Source organism: Paroedura picta, chromosome 7 (assembly GCF_049243985.1).
Source record: "Paroedura picta isolate Pp20150507F chromosome 7, Ppicta_v3.0, whole genome shotgun sequence".
NCBI lineage: Eukaryota > Metazoa > Chordata > Lepidosauria > Squamata > Gekkonidae > Paroedura > Paroedura picta.
In genome coordinates, this window is record NC_135375.1 from 78,622,806 (window position 1) to 78,647,211 (window position 24,406).

At 40.3% G+C, this 24,406-nt stretch overlaps 1 protein-coding gene across 17 annotated transcripts in view; it reads right to left on the reverse strand.

The window, feature by feature from the left end:
* Positions 1-24,406, reverse strand: part of NFIB (nuclear factor I B) — a 340,661-nt gene that overhangs the window by 95,235 nt on the left and 221,020 nt on the right. For all 17 annotated transcript variants that reach the window (XM_077345073.1, XM_077345064.1, XM_077345062.1 and 14 more), the window contains exon 3: positions 2,053-2,106. In XM_077345073.1, coding sequence (XP_077201188.1) covers positions 2,053-2,106 — 54 coding nt within the window. The remainder of the gene's footprint in view (positions 1-2,052; positions 2,107-24,406) is intronic.

The following is a 24,406-nucleotide window of genomic DNA, read 5'->3' on the forward strand; positions in this document are numbered from 1 at the left end:
TATTGGATTGCATTTAAGACTAGGATTCTCTGGGAAAAACAGAACTAATTATACTGATTGGGCCGACCCCTACGCTCACCTCCCTCACAGGAGACCAATTATGGGAGAGGAAAGGAAGGCAATTTTAAACTGCTTAGAGAAACCTGAGGCCTGCTGGGTGACTGTAAGCCATTACAGTTCTCTCAGAGCACTCAGCCCCACTTCCTTCATAGGGTATCTGTTATGGGGGAAAGAAGGGAAGGCAATTTTAAACTGCTTAGTGACACCTGAGGCATGCTGGGTGACTGTGAGCCATTCCCACTTCTCTCAGAGCTTTCAACCCCACTTCCCTCATAGGGTGTCTGTTATGGTGAGAGGAAGGGAAGGCGATTTTAAACTGCTGAGGCCTGCTGGGTGACTGTGGGCCATTTCAGTTCTCACAGAGCACTCAGCCCCACTTCACTCACAGGGTGTCTGTTATGGGGAGAGGAAGGAAAAAGGTGTTTGTCAACCACTTCGTGACTCCTTTTGGTAGTAAACAGCAGGGTACAAGAATCCATATTCTTCTAAGGGGCAACAGTGGAAGAATCATGTAGGCACATATTATTTCAACAGTAAAAAAATGGAGACAGAAGGCGTAGGGCCACAGAAATAGGAGGAATTGGTTGCCATTTAATCTCCCCCAGTTGCCAGCAGTAGGCCTCAGACTTCAGAAGGGCAGAGATCACCAGTCAAGCAACCAAGGGGTGTTTGGGAACATGTGCATTCCTTTTGAAGGGATGCATGTGAGGGGAGAGAGCTTTCTCTTCAGCCTAACTTCCTGGAAATGGGCTGTACTTCCAGGGAATTCTCAGACCCCACCAGGAGGATGGCATCCCTAAACCTCAATGGGATACAATGCTACAAAGTCACCCCTTGCAAATGAGCCATTTTTGCCTGGAGAGCTGATCTTTATAGTCTGAAGGTGAGCAGCAATTCCAGGAGATTTCCAGGCCCCACCTGGAAGTTGACTGACCCTGGTCCGAACATTTTATTAACTGTAAAAAAAATGGAGACAGAAGGAGCAGGGCGGACACCTGTGTACAGTGATTACCCCATTAGGGCATGCAGACATTTTGGTGTCTGAGGCCTAATTCACACAAGGGAAATGACATTGAACACAGAACTGGTAGAAATTGGTTGCCATGTAATCTCCTCCTAAGAACCTAAGAAAAGTCTCCAGTTTGATATTCCCTTCACATTTCTGAAGACATGGGTCTTGAATGCTCAAATGCAACCATTATACCACAATTCCCAAAGGTCAGTTCACTCAACTAACATTCCAAACCACAGGTTCTTGACACCCACCTCTCCACACCCATGCCCTCATTTGTCACCACACCACCACAACCCCCCACACAACATACATATTCAACCTCATGCCCTTATAGACTGGACAACCCCTTCCCTTACTCTTCCAAGCTCTCGCTATCTTAATCACTCTCTTCCTTTCTACCTCCCTCTCTCTTCGCTATTTTCCTCCCTCCCCGTCTGCTAGGGCCTGTTGTATCCGCTATAACGGGCTTTAATTCTAGTTTTATAATATTTTTGCTGTAAAAAAGAGGCATGTTATCTGATCTGACACAGATTGACATTTCTGAGAACTGCAAACACAAGCATCTGTGATAATATCTTTGAGATATAAATATTGCCCAAACCAATCTTACAGAAACCTCTGAGAAACCACGAGATTGTGAATGGATTAATAGAATCTATTATCAAAAAGTTTTATACACACTGCATGAATATACAGCCTCATTCTACATGATTAAAAACAAATCCATATTTCATGATGAATAACTATGGACTATATCTTAAATAGAAAACAGATTGCCTCCCTCAAAAAGTGTTCTATTAAAAAGGTCCAATTTAATTTTTTTTTTATCCACCCTGTTTTGAATGAATTTGCCACTTCAGAATGTCTGTTCACATTCTACTTGCAGCACCAAATAGTTACTGATCAGCTGTATTAATATCACAATTTTTGTTCTCAAACAGTATTCAGTCGCAAAATGACTCAGAACACACTTTTACCTGGTGGATTCTTGGCAGGATCATTGTGGCTTGGACTCCCCGATTGTCCAGAATCTACAAAGAATTGAAGAAACACATTACTGATCTGCAAATGTTTTGCCTGCAGGTGTCACAAGGACTTCATTCTCATACCATTCAAGGAAAGGTATTCTGATGAAACTCTGATTTGTGAACCAAACATTCTAAAGGCCCAAATCTTTGGAAGAAAATGTCCTCTAGTCATATAATATAGCTGTGAGAATAGTTACAGATATATACTGCTTTCCACAAATATCCAAAAATCCTACAGTTAATTTCTTGAGAATATATTCATATTTTCCTTTCCTTTGAAATTTTTGAACCATAAAGTGTAGAAGAAAAAACAGCAATCAGACTATTTCATCACTTCAGGAGTACTTGCAGAGTTTCCAGTTACTATCTGACCAATTATGCACCGGGGGCGAGGGGGGGGCGGAATGCTGGACTGGTGCTTGTATGGTAGCGGGGATTAACCCCGCTTATGCATGTCACCGCTGGCCTGGCCCTCTCTTGGGCATGGATCCAATTAGGGCTTCTGGTGCCCTGTGTTAAGGGAAGCAGATAGTTTCTGCTTTCCTTTTTTCGCTGTGGGCACCATCAGCAGCCAGCCTTGGCCAGGCCTATGCGGGGACAGAAAACGCCCATTTGGGTCTACAACGCTTCGCAGGGCTGAACAGGACACTTTTTCACTTCCACAAAAATCGTGAAAATACACACACACACCACCACTGTGGTAAAGTCACTGTGCCTGACTGTGTGTGTACATACAGCACTCTGGGGTGGACCGTGCATGGCAGAGCAAATCTTCCCCTGTTCGTACACAGGAAGTGGTGGGGCTTGTTGCCCCAGTGCAGGGAACCAGTGGCAGCCTGGCACAGCCACCTGCGAGCATAATAGGTCTCTGAGAGGCAAGAGTGATGAGAAGAGAAATATCTGAGACAATGAAACAGATTGATCACTTTGGGAGATGAGGTTGGACAGTTTTTTTTCTAACTAGTCCTTGAGTAAAATGCTGTATTTAATAGCAGTTTAAATTGGTTAGCTTTGTGACTTTAAAAGATGAGTATGACAATTTGTTATAGACATGATATGCAGACTTGAGGCTGCAATATTATGCACAATTTGCTATAATTCTATAGCCTTTTTGTTTCTTTATTTTCTTTATTAATTTTATTATTTTATTAATTTAGATTTTTATACCGCCCTTCCCTATGGCTCTGGGCGGTTTACATAAAACGTTTTGGAACATTTACATAGAACACTATCAAAATCAATATGACAGTATAACAACAACACACCAACTAGAACAATTAGTACAGCACTTCAACAGTAACTTTGACACTCCCTCAGCAGGTTCGATCTCTCAGTCTGGGAGGGGGGGACCTGTAGATGTTATGGGTCAGTCGGCCCCACCAAATGCCTGGTGGAAGAGTTCCTTTTTGCAGGCCCTGCGGAATTGTGGAAGTTCCAGCAGGGCCCTGATCTCTTCGGGGAGCTCATTCCACTAGGTGGGGGCCAGGACTAAAAAGGCCCTGGCCCTTGTTGAGATGCAACATGCCTCTTTAGGGCCAGGGATCTGTAGCCAGTTGGAAGTGGCAGAGTGTAGAGCTCTTCTGGGGATATAGGCAGGGAGGCGGTCTCTCACACTGGGCCCAGACCGAGTATGGCTTTAAAGCTTAAGCTTAATCCAGCCAGCCGAGTTCTTGGATTACTGGCCGGATATGAGATCTCTCTTTGTCTTAGTGAGAATCCTGGCCGCGGCGTTCTGCACCAGTTGTAGTTTCCAGATCAACGATAAGAGTAAGCCTGCATAGAGCGAGTTGCAGAAGTCTAGTCTAGAGGTGACCATTGCATGGATCACTGTGGCTAGGTGCTCAGGTTCCAGGTAGGGCGCTAGTACTTTGGCTTGGCGGAGGTAGTAAAATGCCAGCCGTGCTACCTTTGTGACCTGGGCTTCCATTGTAAGGGAAGCATCCAGGATCACGCCCAGGTTCCTGGCGGAGTGAGTTGCTAGGAGCTGCACACCATCCAGGGTGGGCAGGCGCGCTTCCTCCTATGGTCCCTTCCTACCCAACCACAGGACCTCTGTCTTTTCAGGGTTGAGCTTCAGACTACTCTGCTTGATCCATTTTGTCACTGCTTCCAGGCATCTGACTAAAAATTCTGGGGGGGGAGTCAGGGCAGTTATCCATCAGGAGGAAGAGCTGGGTGTCATCTGCGTATTGGTGGCAACCTAGCCCAAACCTCTGCACCAGCTAAGCAAGAGGGTGCATAAAGATATTAAATAGGATAGGAGAGAGGACTGCTCCTTGTGGTACTCCACATGTGAGCTGGTGATGGCTAGATACTCTCTGTCCTATTGCTACCCTCTGTCCGCGACCCTGGAGGAAGGAGATCAGCCATTTGAGGCCTGCCCCCCCCCTCCCTGCCCTGTGGTCCGTGACTGATGGTGGACGGAGAACCCAGCAGGGGTTAGCTTTTTAAGGGTGACTGTGTTGCCATCCCTGGTCCAGGTTTCCATCAGGCATGCCAGGTCTATCCCCTGCTCTGTGAAATACGCTTGCAGAGTGGAGGCTTTGTTGTTGATTGACCTGGCGTTGCACAGCATCAGTGTCCGAGGTGGGTTGTTCACCTTTGCCTCCACCCTAGTGGCCTGAGAGATGGAGCGGAGGTTAGAAGGAGTTTGAGAGTGGTTATTTCTCAAACCCCTTCTATTGTCCAGCCTCCTTCGACCACTGTCCATACTTCTTCCCCTTATTATTGCTATCCCTGACCCCCTTGGGTTCCCCCTTGTTGTTACTGTGCCCTTATTTGGACTTGATGATTGAGAGGTGTCCATGTCTGATGTTGTGTTCCTCCTTGGGTTGTCAACTGCTTAATTTCTAGGGTTCTGCCCTGGTTCTTTATTCTTGTTTCTTTAAGCTTTTCTAACCACTATATAAAATTTCCAAGCAGAGCTGACAGTTTTGTTAAGATATCTGCAATATATATTTATACATAGATATTTTTTTATATTTTTATTCTTCATCTTGATTAAAGTTATCTACCTCAAGGCATATTTACAGATGCAAGTACCGGTCTCATAATTCAGATTACTATTAGGAGCTACTCATGTGAATTATATGTTATGAGGAGGTAATTAATGAATCTTGGGATATTTACTGTATTTATTGGGTTTTTAATTTCCTTTTTTGCGTGACAATAGACAATTGTTTTGAACCCCCCCCCCTTGAAATGAATGGCAGAAAGGCAGGCTACAAATGTTAGTAAATTTCAACAATTTCTGGTTTTCCTAGCCAAAATAAATTTGTGGGTGTGATTCCAAGTATGCCAAACTGTCATTTTCATTCAAAACAGATTTAAAGGCAATACTAGTATATTTAACTTGTTTCTGGCCCTGTTATGCAAACTACATCTGAACGTCCCTTGCCTTGAAATTCCACAGGGTCACCATATATCAGCTGCAATTTGGGGACACTTTCCCCTACCACAAGTCACACAAAACAAGGAGGATTTAATCTTCTTCTTTTTTTTTAAGGGGGGATGCTGGTGGGCAAGAGGAATAAAAACTTTGACACTCTCATGGAGTACATGTTTACTGTCCCCACCCTTCCACTGGCCGCTTCCCTGCTGTCTTCTGTTCACTAGCAGTGGTGCAACTGACCTGGGGGGAGGGAGAAGTTTCAGCATCAGAATGTAGGGGTAAACCAGTGCAGGGCAATGGCTCAACATATCCTACCCGTATGGCCCTTTTTAATCTCCTCCCAACTGACTTCATTTGTGGGCTGAAGTTTGAACAAATTGGTATCCCATCATCATATTTAGTTTCAAAATTTAGTTTTCAAAATCTTAGGATTTGTTAGAAATTGAGAATAAATTCCTAGTTATTTTTCAGTGCTTAAGTAGTATGTTCTGCTTTAGCTTTAAGCTTGGAGAAAAAAAGAGAATAAAAAACAAGTTTATCTTATTCAGTGGTAGGGCAAGAATGCACTACTAAAACAGAGGGGATTGTGAAAGAACTGAAAGTCCATACCATCACTGCATGATAAGATGGTGGATCCCTGGTTAAATCCAGGAGTAGCACTGGACTACTCTATTTCAGGACTACTCTATTTCAACCTCTGTCTAATATTTTAAAATTACTTCCCTAACTTTTCTCAATTGTTAATTCATAAAAAGCAATTACTTAACAAGAAGGTAGACTATTTATATATTCCAAAATAACTATCTTTCAACAGTTGTAAATAAATAGAATATTAGCATATCTACCTTGGGCTGTTATGATTAAAATAAACAGTAAAACCAAAAATATTTTGGACATGTATAAAATCAGCATGAAAGCAAATCACATATATCCATTCTCTTTCTGTGTTTGACAATTACCATTAATCATTCTGTTCATAATTATAATTAACCTTCTACTTCTACAACCTCTCTGAACTTAGAAATTTCCTAGCAATTTCACATCACCTCAGCTTCAGCTAACATTACATAAATAACCAATTTTATGACTAACAGCTTTAACATTGCATATGTAAATTTTATTAGTAATTTAGCCTCACTCACATAGGTGATACAAGTTTTTCTGTTGTGGCATCTACACATTGGGTAAAGTCTCACTTTCATTTATCTCTATATTTTAGTCACACCAAAAATATGTGGCATTGGAAAATGCTTTTCTTGTCCAATACATAAATGTGTGGGACCTTTCCCCTTCTCTTTTTCACTGGGTGCTCCAAAATTACACTTACTGAACATTTCAGCTAGTTTACTGTGAAACTGGCCTTCCTGCTGGCACTCATGTCATCTAATTTTATCCCATACGTTCTAATTTAAGCATGCTAAATTTTGTGGGAGGAGTTTCAGTTATTCTGTCTCCTTTTTACTTCCCTACATGAACCCTCCTGCTTCAAGCTCTCCCTAATGACCACCTACATAATTTCATCACGTTGTCACCAGTCCTTTTTATGACTGTTACCTAGAAACAGTAACCCGGATATTATTTAATTGCCGTGTAAAATTAAAGTAATTATACTTTCGTATTTTAAGCCTATGGGTTTCACCTTCAGGTTCATCAACACATTTTCTGGTGGCAGCTTGATGTCAAGTTACCCAACTAGCAATTGTCCAAACTGTTAACTTCTACAGAGTGTTCTTAATTAAGTAAATAAAAAGTGGCAATTAAATCAACATTATGTAATATGTTTTTGATTTGTAATCTATTTTAAATTAATTAACTGACTCAGTCCTGGTTCAATTTCTTTAGGTGCCCTACTTAAGAAGTAGAGCACTAAGCAGTAAATCCAGTTTCATACACATGAAAGACATTAATTTAAAAAATCAGAATCACTGTATCATTAAGCAAACATTTCAACTTTGTGTTCCATGTATAAGATTTTAATTTTTCTTGCTTATTTATTAAAAATATTTTGTGACAACTATGTTATTTTGGAAAATGAACAATATTTCCCAGCTGCTTTAATAAGATATGTTTTTCATAGATCCTTTCTATTTGAAATTAAGATTTATATCTTTTTCGAGGACTTGAAATAAGCTTCCTGACTCTCATAATATTGGATGATCTCTTCTTTGACATGTACTTTACAAGGAGATTTATATAGGTCACGTGTGGATGGATATGAAAGTACAAAATTACTTTCCTAAACTTGATGGAATCTGTAGTAACATTTGAGAAATACTGTGTACTTCAGCTGTGCTCCAATATGGCTCTCAGAAACCAAACGAACTTTTACATGCAGATATAGGGAACAAAGAGAACATATTACATTTTTAGAATACAAAAGCTTGAATGCTATCATGCTAGCACTGCAGTACTAATCAGTTACTCCAGGATGCATCCATTCAAATCAGTAGGCCTAGACTGGAGTAACCTGCATAGTACTGAAGAAGAAGGAAGGTTGCACATAGCCAGAAACGCATAAATAAAAACAATCTGGTACGGAATAAGAAATTTATCTGAATCAAACTATTCTGGAATTCAATTTAACATTACTTTACTCAAAACAAGTATTTCATGATCTACATCTGCTGTCTATCTTTGCATTCTCTTGCTCTACTTACTGGCCCTAACCCTACTTACTGGTCTGGCAGGCAATGGTCTTTCCAAAAGCTAAGAAAAAGGAGAAATTTACAGATTGGATTTGGACCATCTATGAAATGTCTGAGCAAAGGTGTACGCTACGGGAAGAGTCACAACCTATCAATGCACCCAGCCTAAAACTTATTTTCAGTGGTTACATTTGTAATGGCATTGATATATGCTGCTGAGGGGGAAAAACAGATAATAAAAATATGAAGCAGTTTTTTGCAATTTGTATCTTCCAGCCACAGTCCTCAAAGATACTCAAAATTACCATATCTATTGTTTTCATTCCAACAGACTCAAAATGACAAAATGCCATTCAGCATTATGCTATGGAAACTCAGGGCCAAACTCGGCAAGAACAGAATATGACATGTGCAGCTTCAAAATGGAGCAAATATATCTCTCCCCAGTATTCTTTTGACTCATGAAAATGGTGTATGTGGGGGACAGGCTGGAGCTTTCCTCTTCCTATACTGCAGACATGGGCTGCATTGTACCCTAGAAAATTTAAAGTTTTGTTCCCTGCAGCTACTGTTTGGCATTGTCACATTGTCAGCTGTCCCTCAGACTCATTCACCCACTCAGACCATCCTCCATACAGTGTTTGTCTGAAAACCACAGGTCTGAACTAGCAAACTATGCCCCTCTAAACCAGAACTGAAAACTACAGCACACCGTCACATCGGAACTGAATTCAAGAGACTTCTATCATATTAAACAGTCAAATTTACTGAAGGGGGTATGCATTCATAGACGAGTTCATCTGTCCACACAACCTTATGTCACAATTAATCTGTTACTCTTTAAGATGCCACAAGATTCAATATTTTACCTTTCAGATAGTCACTGTAGAGTTTCACAAGGTCCTTGTGCAGTAAACATTTGCAAATGAGGTAATCCTCGAGTATTGGGCAATAACTAGCACAGAATTCCACTGCATGGCAGGCAGCAAAATACAGCGAACACTTTCTTCCCAGCCCCACCTTGTACCTCTACAGACATTTTTTAAAATTCTTACTCCAAATAGCTCAAGAGCAATGTGAAATGAATACTCACATTATTTACCCAAATTCAAATAACATTATCCTTTCTTGGGTTTTTTTCCTATTAAAATAATGGATTTTTAAGAATGCAAACTTAGTAGAAAACAGTTGATTTTCTGGACCATAAATGGGTGCTTAAATAATGATAGTGTAGTGCTGAAACCAACAATTAAAAACAGAAAATACTGCTGCATTAATATATATTTTATTCCTAACAATAGTACTTTTCTGACCATTTTTGTTTCCCACTACAACCACTAAACAGATTTGTCCAAAGACTCCATGTGGATACAACAGCTGAATGGGATCCTTGATGCTACATTCAATACTGGCTTAGAAAAAGGCAGAAACTGCATTTTTTAAAAATCCTCTATAGATGAATAAGGACAGATTCACACAGTCCTCATTGCTACCATGAGGACGTCCAGCTCAATACCAGGATTAGAACTATAACACACAGGGAGAAATTAACTTAAGCCTTCCACCAAGCCCATTTCCCTAACCTGAAATGTTGCTATATGCACCATTAGGGAAACTTATGTCTACTGATGGCTGTATGTAAGTTTCCTCAACACATCAAAGAGTGACTCCCTTGGGCATTTCAAATCAGTAAAATGGCAGACATGCAGGAAGGCTTAAGCCCCTCTCCTCCATGCCTTTAAAATCTGAGGTTGTGTGTGAAGAATTCCACACCATGTGTGTGAATCAGTGAAGTGGCCTTTGTCATGCATGGACTGGCCCTAACCAATCCTTGGTATAACTGGCGTGATACAGATGAAGCAATACAAAATAAAACCTTTTTAAAAACTTGTCATTGCCAATTAAGAATATGTATTGCATTCTGTCTGAACATTGAGGGTTGAATTACATTCTAAACACAGGTGTATAAGAAAGGCTCAAAGGTAAAACAAAACTTCTGCAACAGGGATTTTGAATGCAGAAAGGGCAGGTAGGAAGATGTTAAATCAATCTGCATTGCTTTCCCACTCAATATCAAGGCCTCACCAAGCCTTTATTCTCTGGGGAAAGCAGCCACCAAGCTTTTTGTACATGCATATGCATGTAACATGTACTGCTGCCTGAAGGCGGATTCGCATATTACAATTTTCCAAGCAGAAAGTCTTTCTGTATAGGAATGTACATGTATCATCATTTGTGAAGCGTAGGCAAAAAGTTCTAAGGATGTTAATGAAAACGAGTGTTGCTGCTAGATAAATTTGTGCCATAATATATATGGCAAACTGAACAGATGTTTTGCTACACAGAGGTCATTTCCAAGCAAAAAATAAGTAACATATGAGGCAGTCCTGATTGCTAGTACACACTAGTACATACAGTACAGATAATAAATGTGAAACCAAAAAAGAAAACAGAACCTAATTTGATAGTACTTTGGAGAAATATTTTATAATAGTTTAAATATTCCTTGTGACTGGAAAAAAAGTATTACAGGTGTCAATGATAATGAAAGTAACCTTGTCCAACAAAAAAAAAAATCTCCAGCTGTTCTAGTACTTCTGACTTGCTAAACTCATAACAATAAAGAGAAGGTTCTTCTTTGTGACTCTTTCCAAGACAAAGGAAACTTTCTTAGGCAATTGAGGCACCATTTAAAAGTAGAACATGGTGACATAAGCATTCCACTGGGGGAGAGAGAGTTACAATGGAAAGAAAAACAGTGACTACAAAATTCAACCATGCTACTCTAATTATTTTGTTAAAAAACAGAATAAGAGCCAGGGTTTTGTACCCTGCTATTTAATACTTGAAGCAGTTTCCAAGTGGCTTATAAATGTGTACACTTCCACTAACCTCAACCAATGCTGTGCAAAGTAGGTGAGGCTGAGACAGCTCTGAGAAAGTTGTGACTGGCCCATTTTACCCAGTTGGCTGCATGTGGAGAAGTGAGGAATGAAACCTGATTATTTAGATTAGAGAGAAATTTACTCCCTAGACATTTTTCATGGAGCAAAATATGGTGGATTATGTGATGGAGACTTGGATCCGAGAGGACGAGACAGTATCCCTGAAAGAACTAATTCCACCTGGGGTCTTTGGCCTCCATGAATCCTGGAGAAGAGGATTTGGGGGGGGGGGGGAGGTGTTGCTGTACTGGTCAGATAATCTTTTAAATTTAGGGCACAACTCCATGAATTGAATGTTTGGGTCTACTGTGGGGCGCAGTGGAGAGTCTGGTCATCTGTCTGGTCTGCTGATCAGTAAAATACCAGCAGATGCCCAGCCGAATTTCCTGAAGATGGCTGCTGGCTAGGCGTTGCCCAACCTGAGGTTGTTGATCTTAGAAGATTTCAGTCCATGTAGAGATGACCACCTTGCAGAATTTGGACCTAGTGTCCACCATGACAACACCAGGATTCTCCCAATTTGTTGCTGGTCCCACACATCAAGTATTTGATCTTTAGATCAGAGATACATATCAGCCCAATGAAGACCATTTTGCCTTAAGGCTTGGATCAATACTCAGCTTCTTCCCTGTTTAAGCAGAGAGCTGATTTACGCTCACCCAAGTAGATTTATGAATCCAACTGGATTCTGGAATGCTATGTGAAATCTGATGTCTCTCAGTGACTCACACAATGTTCTAGTGGAAGATTGGCATTGCTGTCTCTGAGGCCATTCATGAGATTGCTTCCTGATGCCCTCTCCATTCCCATCCTAACCCAGTTCCATGGTATGCATCAGAGATGTGCAAATGGAATATGAAGTGAGACGGCTAGAGTGAGTTTGATGGAAAAATCACAATAAGGCCTCAAGAACATATTATAAGATGCATATAAATTCAAATGGGATGGCAGTAAAGGTAACAAAAAAGTTCCAGCTCAATTATTCAGAACAATTTGCTCTCTGACATCCTTTAAAGAGATTGTCCAAAACTGCCCAAATGGACATTGGCTGTGAGGCTTTTGCAAACTTTTTTGTGGAGAAAAACTTCATTCTGCCAGGGCCTATCTGCTTGGTTTGAAACAGACTGATAACTAGAGTTCCCTTGGCTGTCACAAGATCCTATTGTAGACTGCTTCAGCCTACTCTCTTTGGCTGCTGTGGACAGGATTGGCAGCTGTCTGGCAACTGATACATAGATTTATTGTAATATGGCTCCAAGCCAGCTATAAAACCCATACAACTTACAAAACTATAATCCAGCAAATCATGGCAATGTACAAATGTTCAATTAAAACACCATAAAACGATAAAAACATACCTAAGGATTACCTAAGGCAAATTTCCAATAGCACAATTTTGTCATATTTGAATGATATGGCACAGTATTTGGCTATTTGTTTGGTAACCTATTTCCCCCAGAGAGGAGGCTCTTAATTTTGCCTTCCTCGGAGTCATCAGGAAAATATGCAAGAGGAGGGTGATGATGTGTCCCCTTTACCCATGTCTCTCATGACTGATGAAAGCTGGTCGTAAGGAGATATAGGTTCCCCAGTGGCAAGCCTTAGTGTGTAGGGTCCCACAAGGAGCAATTCTCTCCCTGATATTATTCAACATCTTTATGCTTCCCCTTACCCAGCTGGACTAGAGTTTGGGGCTGGGTTGTCAGCAGTACACTGATGAAGCTCAGCTATTTCTGCTGATGGGTGGGCATCCATCAGCACCCCGAGATTCTTTGGTGAGATGTCTACAAGCAGTGATGGACTAGCTCAAACAGATTTGGCTGAAGTTAAATCCAACTAAGATGGAGATCCTCAGTCTGGGTAGATGTGCCAGAGGGCAGTAGTGCAACTCCAAGCTGTTGATGGGGTCCATTTAATACCTTTGGCCGTAGTCAAGAGTGTGATCCTGGTTGCTTCCTTATTTATGGAGGCCGAAGTCACAACTATCGAGTGCCTGACATTCTACCACCTTCACCAGGTGCAACATCTGGTACCTTACCTCAAGGCACCCAACCAGCCACTATGATCCACACAATGGTCACCTCCAGACTAGGCTTCTGTAACTCCCCTACACACCTCCAGACTAGTCAACAGCCACTTCTAGACTAGCCTTCTGGAAACTCCAACTGAAGTTGGATACTTGATAGTGAACCAAAGATACTTATGAGCTGAAAACCAAAAAAATAATAAATGGCTCCAGAAGGATCACTCTAAATTGGATCAGTGGGTAACTGCATAACAAATGAAGTTCTATGAAGGTAAATGGTAGGAAAATAGATCCTAACTTTAAATATATGCGAATGAAGTCTGAACTGGCTGAGACTGAAAGAGAAAGAGATCCTGGGGATGTAATGGATAGCTTGATGAAATTGTTAACTCAACGTCCAGCAGCAGACAAGGCACATGCTACATTGAGAATTATTATAAAAGGGGTAGAAGGGGAAACAGCTGATACTGTAATGTATACATATGTGGTGCAGCCTTTGGAATACTGCTCATACTTCTGGTCACGCAATCTGGGCAGGGGGAGATATTGCAGAGTTAAGAGAAGTGTAGAAGAGGTCAAACAAGACGATTAAAGGGTTGGACTGCTTTTCATAAGAAAAAAGACTGGAGAGTTCAGGGCTTTTCAGTATAGGAAAAAAAATAAGAGGACTTGATAGAGGCTTATATATGTCTGCATGTGATAGAGAAAGTGGGTATAGAAAACTTTTTCTCCATGTCCTATAATATTAGAACTTGGGCTCACCCAAAACAGTTGATCATCACTAGATTCAGGGCAGACAAAAAAGTAATTCTTTACCTGATGACTAATTTACATTGTGGAGTTCACTGCCAGTGTATGTATGATGGCCACAACGGAATGCAGGATTAGCCATTGACCATGAGTTTGTTTATTAGCCATGATGACTGAAAGGGACCTCCAAAAACAAATGCAACATCTTCTGAATATTAATGCAAGAAGGCAACATTTGGCCTTTATGTCCTATTTGTTGGTCCACCAAAACAACTGGTTAACCACTAGGTGAAATGGGGTGCTGCACTAGATGGACCACTAGCATTAACCAGCAGGGCTCTTTTTATGTATCAAAGTATTTTCTTTTCCTACTTCTTCAAGTTGTTGGGGCCAATTTAATAGGCCAGCTACTGCAGTGCCTAAGCTCATCCTGGATACTTGATAGTGAACCAGATACTTATGAGCTGAATTCTAATTGCTTACTAGTCCCTAGGCAGAAGCTTTATAAAAATGCTGAGTGGTTATACCAGGGGTCATTAAGGAATTTGTGCCTGCTAATAAAACAGCAGGAAAACCAGACAGAAGAAACAAGCAACGTATTTACCAAGAAGCTGCTTTACAATGAGTCACAGATGTGCGACAAAAAAAATAAAGTGGTTGTACATTTTAGTTGTTACTTTTAAATTTCATTGATGATTACTCATATTAACTTTAAAATATAATCAAGATAAACTAAGATCAAAAGGTACTTGTCTCTTCAAACATGTTCCAAAGTCCACAAAGTCCACTGACAATGAGCTGATAGCGGAAAGAAGAATGGTATCATTTTATTAAGAGATGGTTCACACTTACAGGTTCATTACTTGTATCCTTCAGCTATGATGTGCATGTTCAAATTGTTTTTAATAGATCAAACACGAGAGAGAACGTGGGTACCTTTTCAAATGCAATGGTTCTCAGTCAAACTCACCAAGCTACAAATCAAGTAATAAATAACCTTTCATTACTGATGGCTATAAAATTTTCTCTAATAGTAGTTTTCCAGAGATGCTCACTCACATGGGAAAGCTCGTGATATATTCCCTATATTCTGATCAATTATTTATTTATTCATTCATTTATTTATTTTATTTTATTAGGCTAAATTTCAATGAACTGTTTGATGGAGATTGTACTAATAAGCCAGCTACAAATGTACAATTGTATTTAGATTTTCCACCCATGTTGCTCCATCTCTCACCAGAGACACATTCTTTAAATTAAGGACAAAAACAGAAGATACAAAATGTTACAAATTGCAAATAATGGAGAATCCCACCCCTATCCTACCACTCACTGTGCAAAGTTTATAAATTTAATTAAAATATGTCTCTGTGCATGTTAAGTGCCATCAAGTCACTTCTGACTTATGGTGACCCTATGAATATTAATGACTTCCAAAACATCCTGTCATTAACAGCCTTGCTCAGTTCTTGCAAACTGAGGGCCAGAGCTTCCTTTATTAGGTCAATCTACCTTACACTTGGACTTCCTCGTTTCTTGCTCCCTTCAACCTTTCCTAGAGTTATTATCTTTTCCAGTGTCTCTTGCCTTTTCATAATGTTACCAAATTATGATAGCCTCAGTTTAGTCATTTTAGCTTCTAGGAAGATATACTTATCCCCACTTCTGACTCAAGTTTAAAGCCTTCCTTCAACTTAGGAGACTCATCCATTAGAAGAGCGCAACCCTTCAAAAATCAAGAATGTTCTGTACACCAAGTATACAGACAGAATAGTTAATGTGAGATAACAACATATAGTGTACATTGCCGTCTGCCAATGATTCTGTAGCGTTTGAAGGAAAGCTTTATAAGCGTTTACTTTGTAAGACCTAAGCCATTCAAAACAGCGTTCCATCCAACCGTTGAATAAAACAGATGTTGTAAGCAACTGTGTAAAGTACTTTAATTATAAAGACCATGCATCCTAAAGGCCATGCATCCTAAGAGTCTGTCTTCAAATCTTTTAGGTAAAAAATGGTATTTTCAGAACTGCTGGGTTTGTTTGTCTGTTTGTTTTGTTTTTGCTTTTTTTTGTAACTGCTCGATTCCCTACAGGAGCTGTGTATTTCAACATGCATCATCTGACTTGAATTTATTATCCTGGGTTTACTTTGTACATTTTATTTGAAATCCTAGGACTCTTAAGTTCATTCATAAATGCCTGAGAAAATGAGATGGTCCCCTAGAGTCCAATTTTATATCCAAGGTGTTTATCAGGGTAAAAACCCTCCATGGTTTGTTGTCTTCTTCCTGCTGTATGAGTATGTAGCATCACTTATTAAGTCAATTCTTTCTTTCCTTGGGAAAAACAGATTAAGTTCCTGCTTTGTTCCACGTCAGATTTTTTAGTAAATTTTATTATAGAAAGAGTGAAGAAAAGAATAAATATATGCATGCAAGTATTTGTTAGTTATACACATAAAAACAGAAGAGGCAAAGGGTTTTTTTCTCCAGAACTTCCCTACCTACTTGCTATTAGTGACCCTTCAGTTATTTATCCTTGAATTTACTGGTGTTTTTCACCATAAAACTAATTCTTCTTAAACACAACAGGCCAGGACCAATGAGGTTATACACAATGAATTGTACACAAGTCAAGATTTTTGTTCTGAAGAAAAGCTGGTTCTTATATGCTGCTTTTCTCTACCAGAAGGGGCCTCAAAGCAGCTTACAATTGCCTTCCCTTTCCTCTCCCCACAACAAACTCCCTGTGAGGTAGGGGAGGCTGAGAGAGCCCTGATATTACTGCTCAGTCAGAACAGCTTTATCAGTGCTGTGGTGAGCCCAAGGTCACCCAGTATGCTTTGGAGAAAGGCTGGCTCCTCACTGGACACTGGAAATGTTCATCTGGACCAGGGCCTGCTTTAGAAACATAAGAAGCCTCAAAGAATTTTATCTGGCCTTCTGGTCCATAGAATTGATTAATGTCCTTAGTGACCTACATAATTAACATATTATATCACTTTATGTAAAGAAGCCAACTATATAGTTATGTATGCTGCTTTATTTATGCCTGACCACTGATGTGGTCAGGCATAAATAAATGGACACTGGAAAATTCCAATTCAGGGTTTTCACAGATTGAACACCCAAACCAAATCTAGTCCAAAACACCAAAACAAACCTGCTTGGAAAAGCAGGGAAGCGAAGCAGAGGATTTAAAAGGCTGCCAGACATTTAATGCTAATAGCTGACAAGTATGTTCATCTGTGGTCTGACTGAAATGGCTGGCAGTTATTTTAGCCGTCCATTTTACTTCCTCTGCTTCTAAGCAGGAGGGAGCTAAATTGATTGTTGAAATAGCTAGCAGCCATTTTAGCCTGACAACAGGGCAAATGCTCTAGTCTGCTGACAGCATTTGAATAGTCTATTTCACTTCCCCTCACTTCGGCTTGCAGCCATTTCAGAAGGAGAGATGGTTTTTATATGCCAATTTTCTCTTCCAGAAGGAGTTTCAAAGCAGCTTACAAATGCCTTCCCTTTCCTCTCCCCACAACAGACACCCGGTGAGGTGGGTGAGGCTGAGAGAGCCCTGATATCACTGCCCTGTCAGAACAGCTTTATCAGTGCTGTGGCAAGCCCAAGGTCACCCAGCTGGTTGCATGTGGGGGAGCGCAGAATCGAACCCAGCTCGCCAGATTAGAAGTCCCCACTCCTAACCACAACACCAAGCTGGCTCCTGACAACAGGGTGGATGTGCCTCTCTGTTGTAGGCCTTAAATGGCTGTCTGCTGCACCCCTGAGTCAGACAAATTTGGTTCGTGCCCATCACTAATTATCAAGCACTACAGGACCCAGTTCGGATTGGCTTTAGCTTTATCTAAGTGGTTTTAGGTTTCCTCACACACACTATTTTCCTCACCTGAAAAGGCCATTAGGGCACTTTGCCCTCATTTGAGGCTTTTAAGTGCAGCATTCAGTGAATATGCTGCACTGGGGCCAAGGAAATGACACCTCATGTGGCTATTTTCTGTCAAGAAAATGGCACAGTGGTCAACTGAATTTCCTCCCCTCATACCACGTGGCTGTGAAGAATGTGGCTGGGCCAAAGGTTTATACACTGCATACTCACTTGAAAGTAAACTCAATTGAATCCAGTAGGGCTTGCCTCAGAAGAAACATCCTATGAGTGGGCTGTAAGATTATCACCTGCTATTTTTAAAGGCATGCTTTGATTTCTATCAGTTGTAGAGATTAATCTAAATATGTGACAATAAAATGTTCTAATGTATATCTCTATAACCCACAGGTATCTACTCTCAGCCTCACCCTAGAAGAACTCTAAATTATGGCCATGAACAAAGTATTTATGGCTCCGTTTTAAGAAACAACAATTTGTTTCTATCACGTTGAATCTAGACATAATGTTTACATGATTTGTGATCATTAGTTTGTTCTTTCCTCCACCTGCCATCGCCCACTGAACTAAAGCAACACAAATAAAGGGGCCACCAGACTCCTATTTATTTTTGCTCTAGCAGACTGCTACTACTATTGCTCTGGAATTAGAAAGTCATAAACTAGCCTGCCATACTATACTTTGTTTTACTGGGGGGAGGGGCAGCTCAGATCCTTGCCATATATTTTGTTCAGTGATCTCCTATCAGCAGGCCACAAGAGTTCCTACATGCACATGTTTAACTTGTACACTTTTTGTTTCCAGACTATGCCAATTTCTCTCCCGTTTCACAATCCTGTTTCAGCTTGCCACATTTATATACATAGCCAGATAATATTCCTCATGAATACAGCATGTGTAAGGACTGTGTTGACTTTGCAACTTTATGTATCATTTTTCAAAGACATTAAAATAAAATGCCCGAAAGAAAATCAGATGAAGAGTCTCTTAAAAGAGCTAAGCTTATATATTGTAATTATGCCAAACCCATTTTATGACAGAACTCAAACCTGACGATACAGCTTCAGCTGCAAGTCTTTACATTCCCTCCTTTATGACACATACACTGTTTATAAGCACTCTGATTCTCACAGATTTCAGGACTTTACCTCCTTTGACAGTGGAGGCTGCTATTGTATATCTGTAGTCCTGAGGCAAAGATATAATCTGCTTTCCTCAGCGTTTTCTGCAACCGGGGGCATGATCCAGAGATAGCTGAATGCGAAAAAATACTTCAACAGACACACATATTTTTATCTGTATTAAAATATTAAACCAAATCAACAAAGAAAGACTGGCTTTCCACACTGCACTGAATGGTCCCATTCATAAAGGAAGAGCAGTGTATCTCACAGAAATTGCACTGCTAATAGAACATTACTGTAAACCAGGGGTAGTCAAACTGCGGCCCTCCAGATGTCCATGGACTACAATTCCCATGAGCTCCTGGGGCTCATGGGAATTGTAGTCCATGGACATCTGGAGGGCCGCAGTTTGACTACCCCTGCTGTAAACAATTCACACTTTGATGCAAGCGATCTATGCTTGTGGACTCTCGCTTTGGAAATTCCGAGATATTTGGGATGCTGCCTTCAGAGGATGTAAATAGGGAGGGAGCTAAGAACAGAGATGTTGAACTTATTTGTTACAAGTTGGATCTGACATCAATGTCACTTTATTATAGCCATATGTGCCATGAAATGTAATGTCAGGTACTGGAAATATAAACTTTATAAAGGACACTCAAAATATGAAAATGCTACAACATTCTTACAGTATCTGCCTGATGCCTGCCCTTCCATCACCCATTATGTATTAACACTGGGACAGTACACAATGGCATAATTCACAGCCTCTGTATCTGGCAATAAAGCTAATGATCAGTTCCTCATATGCTGAATAAGAGCCCTGGATGGGCAGGTTCTAGCCCATGGTCCATATGTTTGACACTCCTGTCACAGAATCTGCCCTCTGAAACTGGCATTTCATAAAGGGGAGCTGATGGATGTAGCCCGGAGATCAGACATAATTCCAGGAGAATGTCAGGCCATAACTGGAGGTTGGCAATCCCAGGAAAACTCCTTATTGAAACATCTAATATTCAACGGTATTAACTGGAATGAAATACATGACAGAACAGTCATACCCATCAATAAAATAGTAACTCCCTATGTTAATAAATTATCAACATATTATTTGGCATTGTGTGCACTCAGCTAATAAAAGCTGAAAAAACTACATAGCTTGCAAAAGGTATTTAAATTTTAAAGAGACTGTTTTCCCTTTAAAGTTCAAATGCCTCCCCTACCATTGGTAATAATGAAGGATGAGGGCTACTTCTTTGGGGAACTACAAAATGGGACCCCCTGGTCCAATGTTATTTAAAGGGGGGGAGAGGCACTAAACTATGCTGCAAATCTGGTGCATCTAATGTTTTCCATAGGCTATAACAGCACCATAAAAAAGGCATTCCTAAATATTTACTGATTTCAAATACCATACCAGTATTGGTATTCAGGACATAACAATATTTCTGGGGTTCAATTAGTCATACCTGAAAAGTACCAGCTTGGTTTTTGGTTGTTTGGGTTTTTTTGCATACCCCTGTTTGTTATAAGGTAAAGGTAAAGGTATCCCCTGTGCAAGCACTGAGTCATGTCTGACCCTTGGGGTGACGCCCTCCAGCGTTTTCATGGCAGACTCAATACGGGGTGGTTTGCCAGTGCCTTCCCCAGTCATTACAGTTTACCCCCCAGCAAGCTGGGTACTCATTTTACCGACCTCAGAAGGATGGAAGGCTGAGTCAACCGTGAGCCGGCTGCTGGGATTGAACTCCCAGCCTCATGGGCAAAGCTTTCAGACGGCTGCCTTACCACTCTGCGCCACAAGAGGCTCTTCTGTTTGTTATATTTGTACGCTAATAGTGTGATCCTAAACAGAGCTAAATCTGCACAGCTTAAGGTTGTACAATTAAATATACTGTCATTTGTGTCCAAAACCTGATTTTAATACATTCTTCAAGTAAAGACACATTGTTATCACTAATCAAAGAGTTGTGGAAAAGCAGTTCTAAACCTTTTAGCCAAGATGATGAGAAAGACCTGAAAAGGTAACCAAGATGTGATATAGAAACTTCAGTTCCATAATATAAAGAGAATTCACAATCATAAGTTAAGCAGAAGGATAATATGGATTTTTAAGCATCAAGAACTAGAAATCCTGCAATCTGATACAGGAAGAATGTAGTGGAATAGGCTGCCTAAGGAGGTGGTGAGCTCCCCCTCACTGGCAGTCTTCGAGCAAAGGTTGGATACACACTTTTCTTGGATGCTTTGAGCTGATCCTGCGTTGAGCAGGGGGTTGGACTAGATGGCCTGTATGGCCCCTTCCAACTCTATGAGTAAAAGAAAAAAGAAAAAGAAAATAATTGGAAAATAAGTTCATAAAAACTGCATGAGAAAAAAATGTAGTGTACCTTAAGGCAATGTTTCTCAATTCTATGGGTGTGAAGCACAATGAAGTTCTTTAAAGACACACCCCACAGGTGGAAGAACCAATATATTCCAGACTTTAGAACCCTGGAGGAAGAGAAAGAAATGCTTCCCTCTCCACAGCACTTAGCTCCAGCTGCAATTATTCAACTGTCCCCTGCTTACATAACCCATATTCTGGCTCTGCTTTGGCAGGGGGAAAGCCCAGCAACCTGCCATTCCCCTGTTCCAGGTTCCAACAAGGATATTTACAGGTGCTCATTAATGAGCAGCAATCAAAGGAGGGGAAAAGTCCAGCTTGTGCAACATAAGCACTCCACCAATGTTGCACCTTTGCAGACAAAAGCTTTTACATCTCTGCTCCAGTTCAGAAATGCAGCATTCATTTTTGCATGTGGTGCAACTCCCCTCCCTAATCTGTGCTCACATCAACTGCCAAAAAGTCTATAAACGTTAACTCCAGGAACAGTGGAAAAATAGAAAGCTAAATTTTTACCCCAATGTTTCATCGTTGAGAAACGTATAGGAACCTCCCACTGATCATGATATGTTCATTTTGCCTCCTATCATGTTTTTCAGATACGTGAATGGTCTGGAGAATGCTAACGTGACGAAGCAATTGTAATGTAAGCAGCAGCCTTAACTGTAAGGTCAAATGTTAACAATTTCAACAGCCGCATATATACAGCTTCATTTGTGCATTTTCATTTCCACCGCTACAATGCATCTACACTGTTACATAACTTGACAGATTTCCATCAGATCCAGACAATTCATGCTAAAAATATCAACTTTGATTCTTTACTAGATTCAAGATTCTGCAAATGGACTAATTCTTTGCCCACACAACTCTAAAATAAAATTATAGTTAGAAGGGAAGAAAGGAAGCATTACACAGACCCCCCCGGAACAGAAGGGATTCCATATAGCCATCTCAACACAAGTATAAATTACAAACATGACTGTCAGATTTCCATCATTATTACTTGCAAGTAAATGTTACAAGTCCCAACCAGCAATTCCAAACATGGTAAAAATGTTTAGATTTGTTAACATGTTGCTGAAAAAGGTGTCTACTATCTATGTAAATATATCATCATCATCTTCAAGAAGGTATTATGGTATGAAAGTTAAGGGGATATTAATGTAAAGGACTTTCTGAATAAATTAAAGCAGTAAATCTACACAAAAGAAGCCCTTAAAAGGATGCAGTTAACTCCAGTAGCAAACCAAAAGTTCTCTGAGTACAGCCAGTTCAAAAACAAACTTTTTAATTGGTTGTGTCTGACTCTTGAGATGTCAGTTGCTGGAATCATCCAGAAAATAAGTAAATTATAAGTAGTATCCAAGCTGCCAAACGATGGTAGTTTCTGCTACATCAGGTGAACATGGTGATTGTTTGGAGTTCCACTGTTTTTGCAGTATTGCTTTTAGAGGCTGCAATTCATTTAGTAGAGCCAAATAACATTCCTGGTGAGTGTAGTGTAACTAGTAGTATATAATTCATCATATTTCATTGTATCAAGTGCATTAGTACTAGTTTACGGATAATCATTTGTTTGGTCAAAATACAATATTTCTGGGAATAAGATGCTAGAACAGAGGCTACAGGACTCCACCTCAAATGGCATTTTGTATGTGGGGACTTTTGAAACTATCTTGGAAAGATTTAATATTGTTCTACCTATCTCATGCTGCATTAGCTTTCATATGTAATCAAAAATTATAAACATGCAATGTCAGGATCCAGCAACGAAAGAAAGAAAAAGTGTGAAATCCACCAATCTAACTGGTAATGGTGGAAAGTGCAGTCAAGTTGCAATGGACGTATGATGTTCTTGTAGGCTTTTCAAGGCAAGATAATAAAACAGGTGGTTTGCCATTGCCTGCCTCTATGTTGCAACCCTGGACTTCTTTAGTCTCCCATCAAAGCAGACCCTACTTAGCTTATGAAATCTGACAAGATCAGGCTAGCCTGAGCCATCCAGATCAAGGCCAAAGCAAACCACATAGCAATAACCAAAGCCTGCATATGAACACCACAAGTATGAACCTAAAAATTCCAGTCAAGAAAGGCCCTGAACTGAACTCCAAACCAAGTAACAATGCCCTGAACAGAGCTAGCTAGTTCACCCGGCCACAGCTTGTCGTGAAATGGCTTGCAGCCATTTAAACTTATCAGGTCAGATGCAGACTTGTGATGCTCAGCTGTGCAGCTTAAATGGCTTGCACAGCCAAAACAAACTGGACAAAAGTCTGATAAATGTTCAGGGAAGGTGAATATTGGTTTGGGAGCTCAAAAATGGGTCACATTCATGCCAGATCTTGGCACTTGAACCAGTTTGTGCCCCTCCATATAGAGTACTTTCTGATCCCTGAATGCCATATTTTCTATCCGGACTTAATGTTTCACTAACACCCAAACTTTTAAACCAAATATTTAGTAGTCAGTCATTTTTCAGCCTTTAGGGTAGCATATTTTAACTGACTAATTACTACTACCACAAAACCTAATAATAACTTTTAAATAGTTTGTCATAATTTTATTAAAGCTATGATAAAAGTGTTGTAGTATAGAATGTAAATAAACATGGGGTAATCCTAGCTGTCATCACCACAACAAAAGGTAACCTCTAACCCAGCTAAACTTTCCCCCAATTTGTAATAATTCCATTATCACTTTAAAATGCTTCTTGAATTGAACATTTCAGCTAGTATTGGAAGCAACTGGCTAAGAAATTTAAAAAGCAATGATAAAAGCTGAGGACTGGTAAGCTTGTGCCTCAATGAGAAATTGCCAAGAAATACTATAATAAAATCAATGCTCAAAATACAAGGTGTCACGCTGAACTTTTTAGGCATCATGGCAACCTGGTTCTTGGGATTTGTTGAATTCTACAGTAACAGCTTATGTGTATGGCCAGCTGACCATGAGTAAACCCTGTCCAGCAGCTCCAACGGAGCAATCCTTCTTCATTTGAAGCCCAGCTTCAACACACCTGCTGGCACCCTCAGGTTAAAGGGAAACCCCACAAGCATTAGCCTCTACTTATTTTCCCCTTCCATCTGGACATGTGAGCCAGCTCCAGCTGGAGGCACTTCTGTGGCCCACCA